This window comes from Hippocampus zosterae, chromosome 7 (assembly GCF_025434085.1).
Source record: "Hippocampus zosterae strain Florida chromosome 7, ASM2543408v3, whole genome shotgun sequence".
NCBI classification, from domain to species: domain Eukaryota; kingdom Metazoa; phylum Chordata; class Actinopteri; order Syngnathiformes; family Syngnathidae; genus Hippocampus; species Hippocampus zosterae.
In genome coordinates, this window is record NC_067457.1 from 5,182,401 (window position 1) to 5,196,677 (window position 14,277).

The window sequence follows — 14,277 nt, forward strand, 5'->3', positions numbered from 1 at the left end:
AACAACACCTGCAATGGACACCATTTAACTCTGAAAATGTTAATATGACACTCCAGGGTTCATTTCAAATCCCTGAAATGTTAACACCATTTTTTTCCATGTGGTCTGTCTGTGTGTGTGTTTGGGGGGGGGGGGGGGTAGAGTGGGCGTATTAGTGAATGAGGGATTAAACCCAGTTTGTTTTGGATTGGGAAGGGGGCAGCAGTCCGTGAGGCAGCCAGTAGAACCCACCAGCAAACGCACGGACCCAAGGTGAGTTCACTTTACAGCCTAAACCTGTTTGAAAATACGACTTTATTCTTACTCACAAGAAGCATAAGTTAAAAAATTAGCAGTCGCGCATGTCGGATACTAGCAACTTTTTTTGAGGACATCTACGTCAATAAAATGGGAGCAGGGGGGTAATCTGGACTGATATACAGTGTTTCAATCTTACGAGCGGTGTGCCATAAACGTCACAACAGTGACAAAACAGCACGCTCAGTACTGTTGCTTTTTTAATATTTATAGCCTAGACGTGTTTTTTCACATAAATATTAACTTTGTGACTTTACTACTAACTGAAATTAGCGCAGGTTAGTGAGCAATACGGCGATGCGGTAGAGTTGATGCACACTTTATCCCTTTTGCTCACGCGCACACATTCATTGGAAAACACGTTTTGGCACCGGCTTCTCGGGGAGACACTGGGCGTCTTTGTGCACAACCGGCGAGTCTGCATGTGTGCTCCTTCTGCGGTCAGCAATGTTGATCTCAGGTGGGGTGGGGGTGGGGGGGTCCAAATATTCCCGGAGGCGGAGAAAATTCCCCCGGCTCTCGTTTCTTGGGCCTCTCTCTCTACCTTGTAACAAAACATTAAATGTTTTTGTCATGATGTGAGGACACCAAAAAGCATTGAAGAGCATCATTCTTTTCACTCCAACAAGTACACTGTATTGGCTTCGACCGTTCATGGACACTGTAATAAACCATGAATGGAGGCATAGGTGACCACAGATAGAAAAAAATACTTTGATTGAAAATCTCATGTCAAAACAGCTCAGAAAACCAGCAGGTGGAAAAGCTAATTGTGCAGGTGGAGCCCACCATACTGTTTGTTGAGCGCTGTGAGTTCCCCCATCTAAGACATCCATTTTCTATATTATCACTTGTCCTCATTAGGTTCGCTGGTGAATTTTACCCCATCCCAGCCGACTCTTGAGTTGGTGACCAGTCAATCGCACTGAATGGAAATGAAACTCGCAGTTTGCACCAAATTCGGCCGAGTGAACGTTACGCCGTCGGCGCCTCCAAATTTCTTCTTGTGGAGATTTCTGAGTCCATTGTTGAGGATCAAGGCGGTTGAACCAACATGGGAATGTGGTTTTAAGGCATTCCAGTGAGCACTGTGGCTGGCTCATCTTGCCAAAATGGCACTAATCCCCCCCACCTCGCCCGGGAGAGCCCCACCCCTTAAATTGTTGAATCACATTCACTTTAACCGATGCTACAAAGTACATCAAATGCAGTCATGGCTCACAATGTTAATCAGTCTACATCGTATCCTCTCCCGAAAGAACACATCGCATTTTGTTCATCCTCTAAAATAAAACCCGCCTGTGTATCACTCTCCATTGAGCACGCTTGACAAAAACCCTCCTATATGGCACTTTCAGATGTACTCTCGGCTCTCTCCTGACACGCTGTTGCTTCCGCTGATCGGCCTCACGTTCCTCTTCCTCCCCGCGGCGCACCCTGCAAAATGCCCGAAGGAGTGTGTGTGCGACCAGATCCAGCTCACCGTCACCTGCGTCAACAAGAACCTGACTGAGGTTCCTCCCACTGTGGACGAGGTACGAATAGTATCAATTCGACTTTTGCATATTTGGAACTGATGAAGTGAGTTGAAGAGCTTCTTTTGGACAGAAGTCATCTTTTGGTACCAAAATGATGCTAGTAACACTCGCATATTTTCACTATTTACGACCATGCTCGCTATAGTCAGGGTTCATTGTGTTCATTGGAGGCTAATGTGTGCCCGTTTGCTTTCCCCTGTGCGTAGATAACAGTGAAATTGGACCTTCGAGGGAACGACATCCAGGAACTCCCCACCGGAGCTTTCAGACAAACCCCGTACCTCACTCACCTGTCTCTGCAGCGCTGCAACATCCGTAGGGTGAAGGAGGGAGCGTTCCGAGGCCTCGGCCGCCTGGTCTTCCTCAACCTGGCAAGCAACAACATTGACATCCTCTACCAGGTGGCCAATCCATGCCCTCCTAAAATTGCTGGGTTCAAGTAACCCAAATTGGGTGCAATACCCGACCCAGCGCTTGTTCGAAACGATAGTTTATTTACCTGAAAATGTTACATTTACTGCAACTTGAGTACACAAACCTCCAAAATGGCGACCGTCTTCAGCTCGTCCAAAATGTAATCTTCAACGCAATCTGTTGGGTCAAAATACATTAATTAACCAATTAAGCTTTGCTCTGTGACATACAGGAGTCCTTCGACGGTCTATCTTCGCTGAAGCAGCTCATGATTGACCGGAACCGCGTTGAGGAGATCCAGCCCGGAGCGTTTTCGCAGCTCGGCTTCCTCAACCTGCTCTCGCTTACGCACAACCAGCTCGTCTACATCCCAAACATGGCCTTCCAGGTAAGCACAACAACGGCCTCACGCACTGCCGTGTGAACGTCAAAAGAGATGGATTGTCTCTCCTCCCCGACAGGGCTTGCAGAACATCAAGTGGCTTCGCCTCAGTCACAACTCTCTCAACTACTTGGACATCGAAGCCTTTGCGGGCTTGTTCACGCTGAACCGGCTCAGTCTGGACCACAATGAGCTGCAGTTTTTCCCAACTGAGACCATGACCAGGTGGGCTGACATTAGAGCTGGGTGATGATACAGTATAACGGCAACGACTAAATCAGATCATCACTCAGCTCTCATAGAGGAAGTTTTACAGAAATCTAAGCATTTTTACAGTTGAATGGCTAAAATTCCGAGGATTTTAGAATATTATAAAGTGAATAAGCTCTAAAAACTCATCCATTTTCTGATATATCTGAGAATAAATTGAGCCTGCTTATTTTGTTGCATTAAAAAATGCATTTAATTAATTTTACCGCTACGGCTGTTGTGAAAGTGCTATATCAATAACCATATCATGATAATGAATGACAGTAAAAACGTTTTGAGGTACATTTTAGACACTGCAGTTATGATATTGCAATATTGTATTCAACATTAATATCGCATGTTTTTCCAATGTGTTGCTTTGGCGCCGTCTTGTGGTGTTTAAGGGCATTGCACAAAAGAGCCAAAAAACGTTCCGATTCTGAAAATAGCTGAGTACAGGCTCCCCACAAAAATATATTAAAAAATAAATAAATAAATACACGAACGAACTTGAACAGTTGTATTAATGACTCGGCAGTGGTTCAATCTAGTCAGATACTGACAATAACATGGAACCCTCTTGGGATAGATTGCCAGGAGTGACCCGCCTGGACATGAGTTACAACCCCATGACGTACCTGGGTGAGGAGTCCGTATCGATGGCCAAGCTGAGTCACCTCTTCCTGGACCACATGTCCCTCCAGGACCTGGCCAACACGGCCGTATCCAAGTCCCCCGGCCTCACCCACTTGGATCTCAGCTTCAATCAGCTCCGTGTCATCCAACCGTTCTCGGACGGCACCCCGGATCTGGCACGCCTCCACCTGGCCGGAAACCCCATTTACTGTAACTGCTACATGCGTCCACTCAGGTGCCAGCAAGACCCTCTCAGCACACAAATCTCTCTGGACTCCACTCTGGATTTTTATTTTCCGCTGTGTTACAGAGAGTGGGCCATCCGTAGTAAGGTGAAGCTGGTGGGAACATGCGCGGGACCGTCACATCTCTCCGGAGAAATGCTCGAGGCCGTTCACCCTCCGGAGTTACGCTGTCAGACTCACGAGGCCATGCTGAAGGCGGAGTTTAAGGAAGCAAATCGAAGAGCGCCGCCACCCACCGAGGAGCCGGAGAGCAAAGTCAAATGTCCCGCAAACTGCGTCTGTGAGGTGAGCATGGCTATTATGAAGGAAATGTCACTCAATGTCATTTCTTGCTCTTTTTCAATTAAAGAGTAACTGGAGCAAGTGTATGTACCCTTTAATGAGCCAAGGAGTTTCATTTTGCGACTTAAAAGTCAATGAAAATATCATTTCGAGTGGTGCCTTAAGATACAAGTAATAATAATAATAATAATACATTTTATTTAAAAGCGCCTTTCATGCCACCCAAGGACACCGTACAGTGACTTGACTTCTATTGCCTTTTTGCTTTAATTTGAGAGCAAACATTTGTGTGACAAGTTTTTTTTTTTTAAAAAGAGGCTTCAAGGTGCCCATTGCCACTCCCGGTTAAAGTTTACAGTCAAACAGACTTATACATCATGTACATAAAAGAATCAGATAATCTTCTATTTAAGTCACCTAACAGAATGGGAAACGCCATGGATGGGCTAATGAGGTAAGAAAGGAGAATATTTTTATCTTCCCCATTTCTTGCATGATACCAGATCGAGGCGCACCATTCCTCCTGTGAGAACCGCGGTCACACCAAAGTTCCTCGGGGTTTCTCTCCGGACACGCGCCTACTGGACCTGCGCGGCAACAACTTCCACTACATCCCGAGCAACAGCTTCCCCGGCGTCACCCAGGTGGTGTCACTGCACTTGCAGCGCTGCAAAATCGTGGAGGTGGAGAACGGAGCCTTCAATGGCATGAAGGGGCTCATTTACTTGTACCTCTCGGAAAATCTCATCTCATCCCTCAGCCCCGAAGCATTTCAAGGTATTTGGAATACGTAAAAAGATCTCATAGTATGAGAGTCAAATGCAGGGGGAAATTTTGGAATAGAATGAGGGTTGGCCTTCTGCGTGAGTTCTCCCGTTTCTTCATAGGACTCCCTCAGCTGACTTACCTCCACCTGGAGAAGAACAGCTTCAGCGTCTTCCCAAAAGGAGCCTTCAAATTGCTTCCGGGACTACTTGCACTTCATTTGGAAAACAACTCCATTGCCAAGCTTGAGGCGAACGCCCTTAATGGCGCCGAGAGCCTCAGAGCCCTCTACCTCACCGGGAACGCCGTTGACCACGTGTCACCAAAGGCTCTGGAGCAGGCCGCTGACCTCGATACGCTCCACCTGGCAGGGAACAAACTGAAGGAAGTGCCCACTGAAGCCTTGAGCAAGTTGGGGAACGTGAAGGACCTGAGGCTGTCAGGGAACGCCATTCGCTGGGTGGGACCGAATGCTTTCCAGCCATTGGGGAACTCACTGAGGGAGCTTTATTTGGATAATATGGGATTGGAGAAGGTGAGTGGAGCTTGTTCCCGTCGCGTCCTCAGAAATGATTTTTATTGAGTTTGAATGGATGACTTTCAACATGGCAAGACCCATTGAATCTCCAGTTTTTTTTTAAACCCCCACTCCCACCAGATGTCGCAGAGCTCCTTGGCAGGCTTAGGTTTGGGTTTGAGGAGTCTCTTCCTGGAGGGTAACCAACTGGAAGAGGTGCCGGACCTCCATCCGTTCACCTCCTTGGAGGTCATCAACCTGGCCGACAACCCTCTGATGTGCGACTGCCCTCTGCTGCCACTGCGCCTGTATGACCATTCTTGTTCAACTTAATTCATTGTTTGGAGCTGACTGAAGTTTAATATGAATGACTTGGCGCCCGTCATTCTAGACTAGATAGGTCAAGGTCATCTTTATTGTCAAATATGCTTATGTATGACATGCAGAATATATGAAATTTCTTCGTCTCCATCCTCCTCCATCCTAGGGGGATTGGCATATTAGATTTGTCAATCTGAAATCACGCTCAACTTTCTGTGGCAGATCCCACATTTTAGATATGTTCCCTTTACTCTCCTCCTAGCTGGATTGAGAAAGTCAACCTCAAGGTGCGAGCCACCTGTGCCAACCCGCCTGAGCTGAAGGGTCGCAGAGTCAAAGACGTCCACGTTTTCAAGGCCTGTCCGGGAGGCGAAGCCCTCCCCTCTGTTCCCAGCGTTGCCCCGAAACGCGCCAAGACGCCAAAGGCCACGAAACCCAAGCCGACGCACCTCGGCGGCAGTGCAAAGCAGGGTAAGATGCTGAAAAGCAAATTCAAACTTCGCAAGAGTCCAAAGACGAAAGCAGCCAAGAAAACAAAGAGACTGAGCAAGGTGTGAACATGCTGTGTGCTAACTAAACCAAAACTACGCGTTTCAAGTTTGCAGTCTGTTCTCAGATGAAAACAAGCAGTCAGTCTTCATAGCATTAGATGCACATTCTCAATGACGGCCATGTTTTGTTTTTTCGTTAAACCTAAATGATCAGGATTGTTAATCAGGCTCCTTTAGAGGTTGCCGATGAACTGATCACTTGAATCCAATACGTTGGAGGAAGGAAAACATGCAGGATAGCGGCCCCGAAGACCGAAGTTTGACACCTGCGCTAGCATTTGAAGTGGGCATCAGTACAGAACTCACAATTGGCCTGATGCTGGCAAAACTGCACTGCGCAGATTTGCAAATACATGTCGTCTCTCTGTGGGGTGCCTGCCCGCCCATCAAGTGTGAAATAAAACATCCAAGTAAGTCTTCTGTTATCTGCTTATTTCGGAAAATGTGTATCTCCAAGTGAGCAGTACTGCACTTTCACTTTCGGCTGTTAGCGAAGAGCAGTGGCGATCCAAGATGGAATGGCACACTGTGCAAGGCCCCTGCTTTCGCGCTCCCCCCACCACGACAGATTTAAAAAAATAAATTACCGGTACACACAAGCACACACAATTGAGTCAACCTCATTTTCTTTAAAAATGTATTGAATTATTTTTCATTCATTCAATCATTCATTTTCCGAGCCGCTTGATCCTCACTAGGGTCGCGGCGGGTGCTGGAGCCTATCCCAGCTGTCTTCGGGCAGTAGGCGGGGACACCCTGAATCGGTTGCCAGCCAATCGCAGGGCACACAGAAACGAACAACCATTCACACTCACACTCACACCTAGGGACAATTTAGAGTGTTCAATCAGCCTGCCACGCATGTTTTTGGAATGTGGGAGGAAACCGGAGCACCCTGAGAAAACCCACGCAGGCCCGGGGAGAACACAAACTCCACACAGGGAGGCCGGAGCTGGAATCGAACCCGGTACCTCTGCACTGTGAAGCCGACGTGCTAACCACTGGACTACCGGGCCGCCCTTATTGAATTACAAACAAACAAAAAAAACATTACAATCAAGGAAAAACTTCCCAGCCCATTGTGTCTGGTTTTCTCTATTCCACATGTGGGCCTCAGCACACTTTCTGGAGAAAGGTTAAACGAAAAAATAAATACATAAAAACCACCAGGCATCACCTGATGTTCCGCAATCCCTCTTGCAAGGCTTCTTGAATTGCAGCCTTATGTTGTAGTTTGATTGGAGATCAGAGTCTCCATTTCCACCTCCTCCACTTTCACTTCCACTGTAGCGACTGAAGAGATGCAATCAAGTCAGCTGGCAGCCATAAATATGATACACGCGGCTACAAAATATTCATCCGGTTTCTGTTCACTTACTCTCCTGCTCTTCTGGTTCTCCTTTGGGTTGAACCGGGGGCATGTTTGGAAGAGCCGTTTTCCTTTTCGACGGCGGTGGGACGGTCACGTTGCCCGAAGGCGGCTTTTGATCGTCATCGTCGCCGTTGTCCTCTTTTGCGTGAGGAAGAAGGTGCGAGCGCTTCTTTGTGTTCTTCCGCTCTGTGGTAAAGGAACATGAAGCATTGGTATGAAAACATGTCGGAAAAACAAAATGAACCACGGCAAGGAGAAGGACTTACTTTTTTTCCTCAACAAAGGCAGCTTTGGCTTCTTTGCCTGGACCGCTTGGTTTTCCACGACTGGGGACACCGAAAGCGCCACAATCAGTTTAGTCCGTATTTATGTATGTATGTAAAAGCATAAGACCATTGTTGAATTGCGAGTATTTACCAAGTCCAGGGGGCGGCTGGAGCTGGTAGCCGATGAGCTCACACCATCCAATGGGGTAGAGGTCGGGGGACTCGTAGTTGACCCACTGGTCAAAGTCATCGTCCCAGCCGTCGAAGTGGATGAGGAGCAGGCGTCCCACGCAACGCTTCACCGTGGCCACGCACACCAGCCGCGGCTCCATCAGGTCCACCGCTTCGAGTTTCACGTTGGGGGAGATGCCGTGACCCGGGAAGTCCTACGCAAGGTGCAGAAACGCGCGCGGTTGCCGTGAATTCAAGTTGAGAGCGGCGGCGTGTTCCGCGATTTTAAAAGTTGATCTTCCTTTCTTACAGTGTTGAACAGATGTGGAGGTGCAGCTGTTGAATTGGTCTCCTTCAGGTAATGTTCCCAGGTGAAGGTCTTGGGATCAAAACCTGTCAGGTTAACGCTCTGGATTGTTATATCTTATAACTACCCCAACGAACAAAGAAAATTATTCATCTATTTATGCCTATTCTTTCTTGCATCTCATCAACATTATGTCCTCCTGGGCTCATTTAAGTACTCGATGAAGATTGATGCAATAGCTTGGCTTTTTGATGAGGTTTTTCGGCGATGAGGAGATTCCCAATTACCTCGCGGCACGGTGAGAGGGATGTTATTCTTTCTGCAGAAGCCTTTGGGTAGGATGGCGTGAGACGAGGCGTGGTAACAGAACCAGTCCGAAATCAGCGATGGCCCGCTGTCGAAGCCGACCATCAGGTAGCCGTCTGAGAGCACCTGTGAAAAGGTACGTTCGTGTCTTTTATATGTTTGTGCAGACTACAGAGTGGTTAGCATTTTTATTTATGTATTTTTTTTACCTTGTGTATAGTTGCCACACAGATGCTACCCAGGTTTAGAGGGTCAATGGCCTCTATCTTCATTCCCTCCTCAAAAAAACATCCTTCCATGAAGACAAATCTAGGCTGGAGATGACATGTGAGGGACTTAATTTTTAGAGCCATTTTAAACAACCGGCAATTGGGGCATTCTTTCAAAAATCAGCAACAACATACGCACTGTTTTATTACGATTACTGTTATGGCATACACAGCAATGGGGGGTTGCAGTTTACCTTTTTAAAGAGGTTGTATGTACTGTCACAATTACCCTTCAAACCAGCACCTGGAGATTTCACACCTGTGACACACACACACACACAAAATCATAATAATAACGCAATGGTAATAAATTAATCCAATTCTACATCCATACTCAAGAGTAAACAAATAAAATTAGGTGACTCACTGGGTGTTTTGATGTCATGACCCACTTGTTTGGACCAACCAATCGGGTGCAGGAGAGGACTAGCCTGGTGGCACCAGAAATCCGTAATGACGTTTTCAGGGGAGTCGCTCTGGTCCGTGTACAACAAGCGTAGGCGCCCGCCAGTAATGGATGCGATGACGGCCTTGCGGGTCCGGCTGACGTATTTGGGGTCGACCACCTCGACGCGCATGCCCACTTTGAAGGACTCCTGCTTAAGGCTCTCGCTCAGCTTAAAGGAAGAAAGGCGCACATTGTGTAAACAAGTCCTACCCCGATTTCATTCACTGTTCACACTACATTGTGGATTACGACTGGAAAAACATTATTATAAAACTATTGTTATACGAAGGAGTACGTATATCTATTTTCACTAGTTTTACCTTGAGGTAGAACTCAACAGGCAGAGTGTGGGCCCCCACCAACTTTTTCATCAGATACTCTTTCCAGTCAAGGATGTTGTCCACATCTACAAGACACATTTAGTCAGCCATCTTGGGAGTTTTTTTCCAGTTACATGCCGTACCTTGGTCGATTTTTAGCATTTGGTTGTGGGCCAAAATTAGAATCACGAGGGAGCTTTGGATATACCGCCGCTTGAGCAAAGTGTGAAAACAAGATTCGAACCGCAGCTGCCGATGCGCTTTATTAAACAGGATAAACATAAAATGACAAAATGAAAACACTGGCAAGGAGCATGGGGGTGAGGACTTGCCATCAGATCACACCTCTCGTTATACGCATAACACAAATGTACTGTATTCTGTGCATGTGTGTTTATAAAAAAAGGTGTTTTTTGGGGGGAGCTGGAACGGATTGATGGAAATTCAGTTCATTTCAATGGGAAAATTAATTAAACTTGAGTCAAGGTACCACACTAGAGTGTATGCTTAACATGCTCACCTTGCGGAGGCACCAGGAGCTTGCCGGTCATGGCGCACCACCCAATGGGGTGCAGCTCACCCGAAACGAGGCTGCACCAGAAATCGCGGCTACTGTCATGCTCGAAGCCCTCGTATCGCAACAAGGCTTTGTATCCTGGCAAGAGTAAAGATATTAGACACTTTTAGCGTAGTGTTACAAAATGAGAACACTCTAAATTTACAACATGGATGGAAAGCCGTATGCACCTGCAACTTTTATGACGGTAGCGATCCAGTAAACTTTCGTGGGCAGGACTGCATTACTGTTCAGAACTTCTACTTTCATTCCAACACTGATGTCGTCCCATTGGGCACACATTGGAACCTGCGGAAGCCAGAAAAACTTTTCGTACTGCGTATTTATATTTCAATAATCCAAAACAATAACTTTTGGGATGCTCACAATTGGAGATTCCACTATATTTAATGCACTCACGTGTCTGAAGCAGGAGACAGACGCCCCCAAGGACGTTTCCTTCTCCAAATAGTCACCCCAATCAAAAATAGCAACCGGTGCTACAGAAGAGAAAGAAATTTAAGCTTCTAGAGGAACAAAAGTACTATATTTTTCGGACTGGGATAAGTGACAGGACCAGCCAAACTATGAACAAAGAAAAAAAAAAGTACGACTTCTAGGATGAAAAATACAGTTTTGTATATATTTAAGGAAAAAGCGTGAGTACATTGACCAGTTTGTACAATCACCAGATGAGTCTGTGTGTGTTTGCATGTGCAGCCCTCACCATCCAGTTCTGCCAAGCGAGCTTTAATAAATTTCCTCAAGACTTTGGGCTTTTTCGTAAGGGGATTTTCCTGCAGAGAAAGAGGTACAGTCAGTCAATTTTCAGAGTTGGTCAACTCTGTAAACGGTGAAGCATCCGAACCAAGTGAATGTGGATTGACATACAAGTTAACTAACGAAAGGAGTGAGTTACAGGAAAGGGAGCATTGTAATGTTAAAAAAATAGACATTGTGATTTCAATTTGTAGAATATTACTTTTTGGTTGACAGAAGCACTTTATTTCTTACCTGCAGGCGTGTAAGTCCAGCTACCTTCCTGAAGCGGGAAGCAAAGGAGCGTGCGCAGGTTATATTACAGAAACGCTTGCTTTTTGAGTAAAAGCTGCTACTGCAGCCAGTTGCGCCACACATCTCGCACACCGCTGGAAAAAAAAAAGCAATTTTGAATATCTTAATTTCCCAATTTTTAAGCGTTCCCTCATTCTAGTATGCACTAACTTGTTTCTTCTTTAGGCTGCTCTTGTTCTCCTTGTTTCTGACGTTCCTCATCACTTGGCCCATCTGTATGATGTGACCCTGATGGTACTATTTCGTTGCTTTTTATCTGCGAAGGAGTCTGAGAAAAAGACGCAGAAAGGAAATCTTTTTTAGAACCTTGTGGAGTGTAAAGTGAACATATCTAAACAAAAACAACCATAACTCACTGTAATATTGGATTCTTTTGGTTCTGAATTCATCCTCCCGTGTTTGATAGCAGGAAGGCACGGCGGGCGTACAAACACAGTGGGAACCGCCCCGGCTCTCAGTTTTGGAACCCCGAAGGGTGATATGGACTCAAAGTAGTCTTTACCAAAATGATCACTGCAGAGGTGACAGTTGGGTGAGGCAAACCAGTGTCACGTCGTTCTCCGCAGTTTTGCCACACAGTGGGAAAACATCCTGTATGCTGCTAATCGAATATGGTTGTCGGCAGTCTAACCCCGCAACATCCTCCAGGCGTAATGTTCTTAAATTCTGTGAATGAAACAGAATGCTTTTGTGTTACACCGTTTTAAGAATCGTGTAAGACACACGCAGTGAAACAAGGATTTAACAAGCAACGAGTCAACACGATAGCCATCACGAAATTCATTTGGTCAAAATGAACGATGAATAATTCCTCCACGTGGGTTAAATTCACAATGAAAAATATCCATTCTTTGCAGTTTTCACGTGTTGATAACCAACAAGTATATGCTGCAGGCAGTAGGTCAGGCACCGGAAATAATTTCAGTGTAAAATAGGACTACAGGTATATTGTAATTATTATGATTATTACAATGTAGTCCTATTTTAACCTTAAGTAACTACGTGCTGTGCTCACACAAAGCGCACCGCTAATTGTTTGCGTTGTTGGATTGATCGCCTCCAAACGAAATATTTTCACAAGATCGTAATAACTCGTTGCATGTTGTATTTATTTTAAAGTTACTTTGAGAAGTGGTTCGATCGAGTTGTTTACCGGCAGATGGGATACACAGGCGGTCGCATACGTTTTTCGTCATCGTTGTCGCTTGACTATATTCTCGCGAGGCCACCTGCGTTGGGGAAGAGCGTGGAAATGAAATGAATACGGAACAAACAACTATGGAATAAAAGCCGAAATAGCAGGAAATTTTTTTGCTGGGCATCTTTCGAATATTGTCTGTGCTCACGCCATCCAAATGAAAATATCACACCGCACTGATTGTTTCAATTGTCAATCAAAACGAATTTCACTGTAAATACACGTACTGTACTTCTTTTTCAATATGAACCGCCATTCCTAATGAGAAACGTGAAAAAGTTTTTGTAGGCGACCTGTTGTTCCGTCAAACGTGCTGTCTGGTAATTAAACTTGTTGGTCGCCTTTTTGAAACATGGTTGTGAGACTGTTTGAAAAGGTCACTAATCATAGCGAGTAAATTGCTAAATTGGCATCACTGATTAGGCTTTTGCTGACTAGCTACGCTGAACTACGGAAGCTGTTCATTTGTATCAATTGAGTTTGCCACTATCTAACACTTTAATAATGTTTTGATCAACTTGTGGACTGCAGTGTGTGACACAATCCAGATGGTGGGTTACAATGTGGTTGTCAGCGACCATTTCTCGTTGATGAATGTTATCAGTGATGTTGTGACTGCTGCATTCCACCAGCTGCTGCTCTTGATGACCTCATTGGCTTGATATCAGCTCTGCAAATGCATCAAAGTAAGTAAAAGAATAAGCATCTGGACCTCTCTTGTGTATTGAAGGTAAATATACAACAGTACAGACAATGATTCCTTCCAGAGCAGTACTGACATTCTAGAATGGACGTCCACACAAGAAACATCTTCACTATCGTCATACTTGCTACATGAAAAACATCCTATTCTTGAATCCTCTTATCCTCACGAGGGTTGCGGGCGTGCTGGAGTCTATCCAAGCTGTCCTCGGGCAGTAGGCGGGGGTACACCCTGAATTGGTCGCCAGCCCGCTGGGCACACATAGACGAACAACCACTCACACTCACACCTAGGGACAAGTTAGAGTGTCCGATTAACCAGCCATGCATCTTTTTGGAATGTGAGAGGAAACCGCAGTACCCGGAGAAAAGCCACACAGGCACGGGGAGAACATGCAAACTCCACTCAGGAAGGCCGAGGCCAGGATTGACCCCATGACCTCTGCACTGTGAGGCGGATGTGCAAACTAGTTGTCTACCATGGTTGGGCACCTTGGGGACATGAAAATTGATTTTAAAAAGAATAGATTGTGTCTTTTTGAATTAATCTCAAATTACCAATTTCAATGAAGTTGGAATGTTGTGTAAAATGTCATTAAAAAGACGATACAATGATTTGCGAATCCTTTTCAACCTACATTCACCTGAATTGAAATATGTATCTATATATTTTTTGCCAATGCAGTATTCTCTCATTTTAAAAAAAGATGGGGCAGAGGCAACAAATGACCGGGATTGTTGAGGAATGCTAAAACAAACAAACAAAATACTTTTTGGAACATTCCGCTGATGAACAGATGAATTGGAAACAGATGAGTGTCATAATTGAGTATCAAAGGAGTTTCGAAGAAAGGCTCAGTGGTTCACATTTAAGAATGGAAGGAAGTTACAGATTTCATCTATGGTCTATAATATCAAAAGAATCGGAGAATTTGGAAAAATACCCACTTCTTCCTCCTCACTGAACCAAGTAAATGCAGAATGTGTCTTTGTTGATTGATAATCTGATCCACATAGAAGGTGAAAATGTGTAGGTTGTAGTTTGGGTTTGAAATATACATTTGTGACGTCATTCCTGGATTGTTTTTTCT

General features: G+C 45.3%; 2 protein-coding genes across 4 annotated transcripts; one reads left to right on the forward strand and one right to left on the reverse strand.

Moving 5' to 3' along the window:
* Positions 1 to 188: 188 nt before the first annotated feature.
* chadlb (chondroadherin-like b) lies at positions 189 to 6,846 on the forward strand. Of its 2 annotated transcripts, none has more exons than XM_052072358.1 (10): positions 189 to 252; positions 1,656 to 1,832; positions 2,042 to 2,236; positions 2,482 to 2,637; positions 2,711 to 2,856; positions 3,470 to 4,046; positions 4,547 to 4,820; positions 4,931 to 5,343; positions 5,467 to 5,633; positions 5,909 to 6,846. In XM_052072358.1, exons 2-10 carry the CDS (start codon positions 1,656 to 1,658, stop codon positions 6,201 to 6,203), a joined length of 2,400 nt encoding a protein of 799 aa, XP_051928318.1. In that variant the 5' UTR covers positions 189 to 252; the 3' UTR covers positions 6,204 to 6,846. The 2 variants fall into 2 exon arrangements, with proteins under 2 accessions (XP_051928318.1, XP_051928319.1); XM_052072359.1 differs by lacking the exon at positions 189 to 252 and having other exon boundaries at positions 798 to 1,832; positions 3,470 to 3,751; positions 3,827 to 4,046.
* Positions 6,847 to 6,991: 145 nt separating this feature from the next.
* Positions 6,992 to 12,531, reverse strand: l3mbtl2 (L3MBTL histone methyl-lysine binding protein 2). 2 transcript variants are annotated; one of them, XM_052072360.1, is made up of 18 exons: positions 12,440 to 12,531; positions 11,643 to 11,952; positions 11,437 to 11,554; positions 11,227 to 11,360; positions 10,940 to 11,009; positions 10,633 to 10,712; positions 10,404 to 10,521; positions 10,177 to 10,311; positions 9,657 to 9,742; positions 9,256 to 9,505; positions 9,083 to 9,147; positions 8,829 to 8,933; positions 8,601 to 8,745; positions 8,317 to 8,399; positions 7,987 to 8,221; positions 7,836 to 7,895; positions 7,576 to 7,755; positions 6,992 to 7,490 (listed from the first exon to the last, which is right to left on the reverse strand). In XM_052072360.1, exons 2-18 carry the CDS (start codon positions 11,673 to 11,675, stop codon positions 7,420 to 7,422), a joined length of 1,968 nt encoding a protein of 655 aa, XP_051928320.1. In that variant the 5' UTR covers positions 11,676 to 11,952; positions 12,440 to 12,531; the 3' UTR covers positions 6,992 to 7,419. The 2 variants fall into 2 exon arrangements, with proteins under 2 accessions (XP_051928320.1, XP_051928321.1); XM_052072361.1 differs by having other exon boundaries at positions 12,410 to 12,474.
* Positions 12,532 to 14,277: the final 1,746 nt, after the last annotated feature.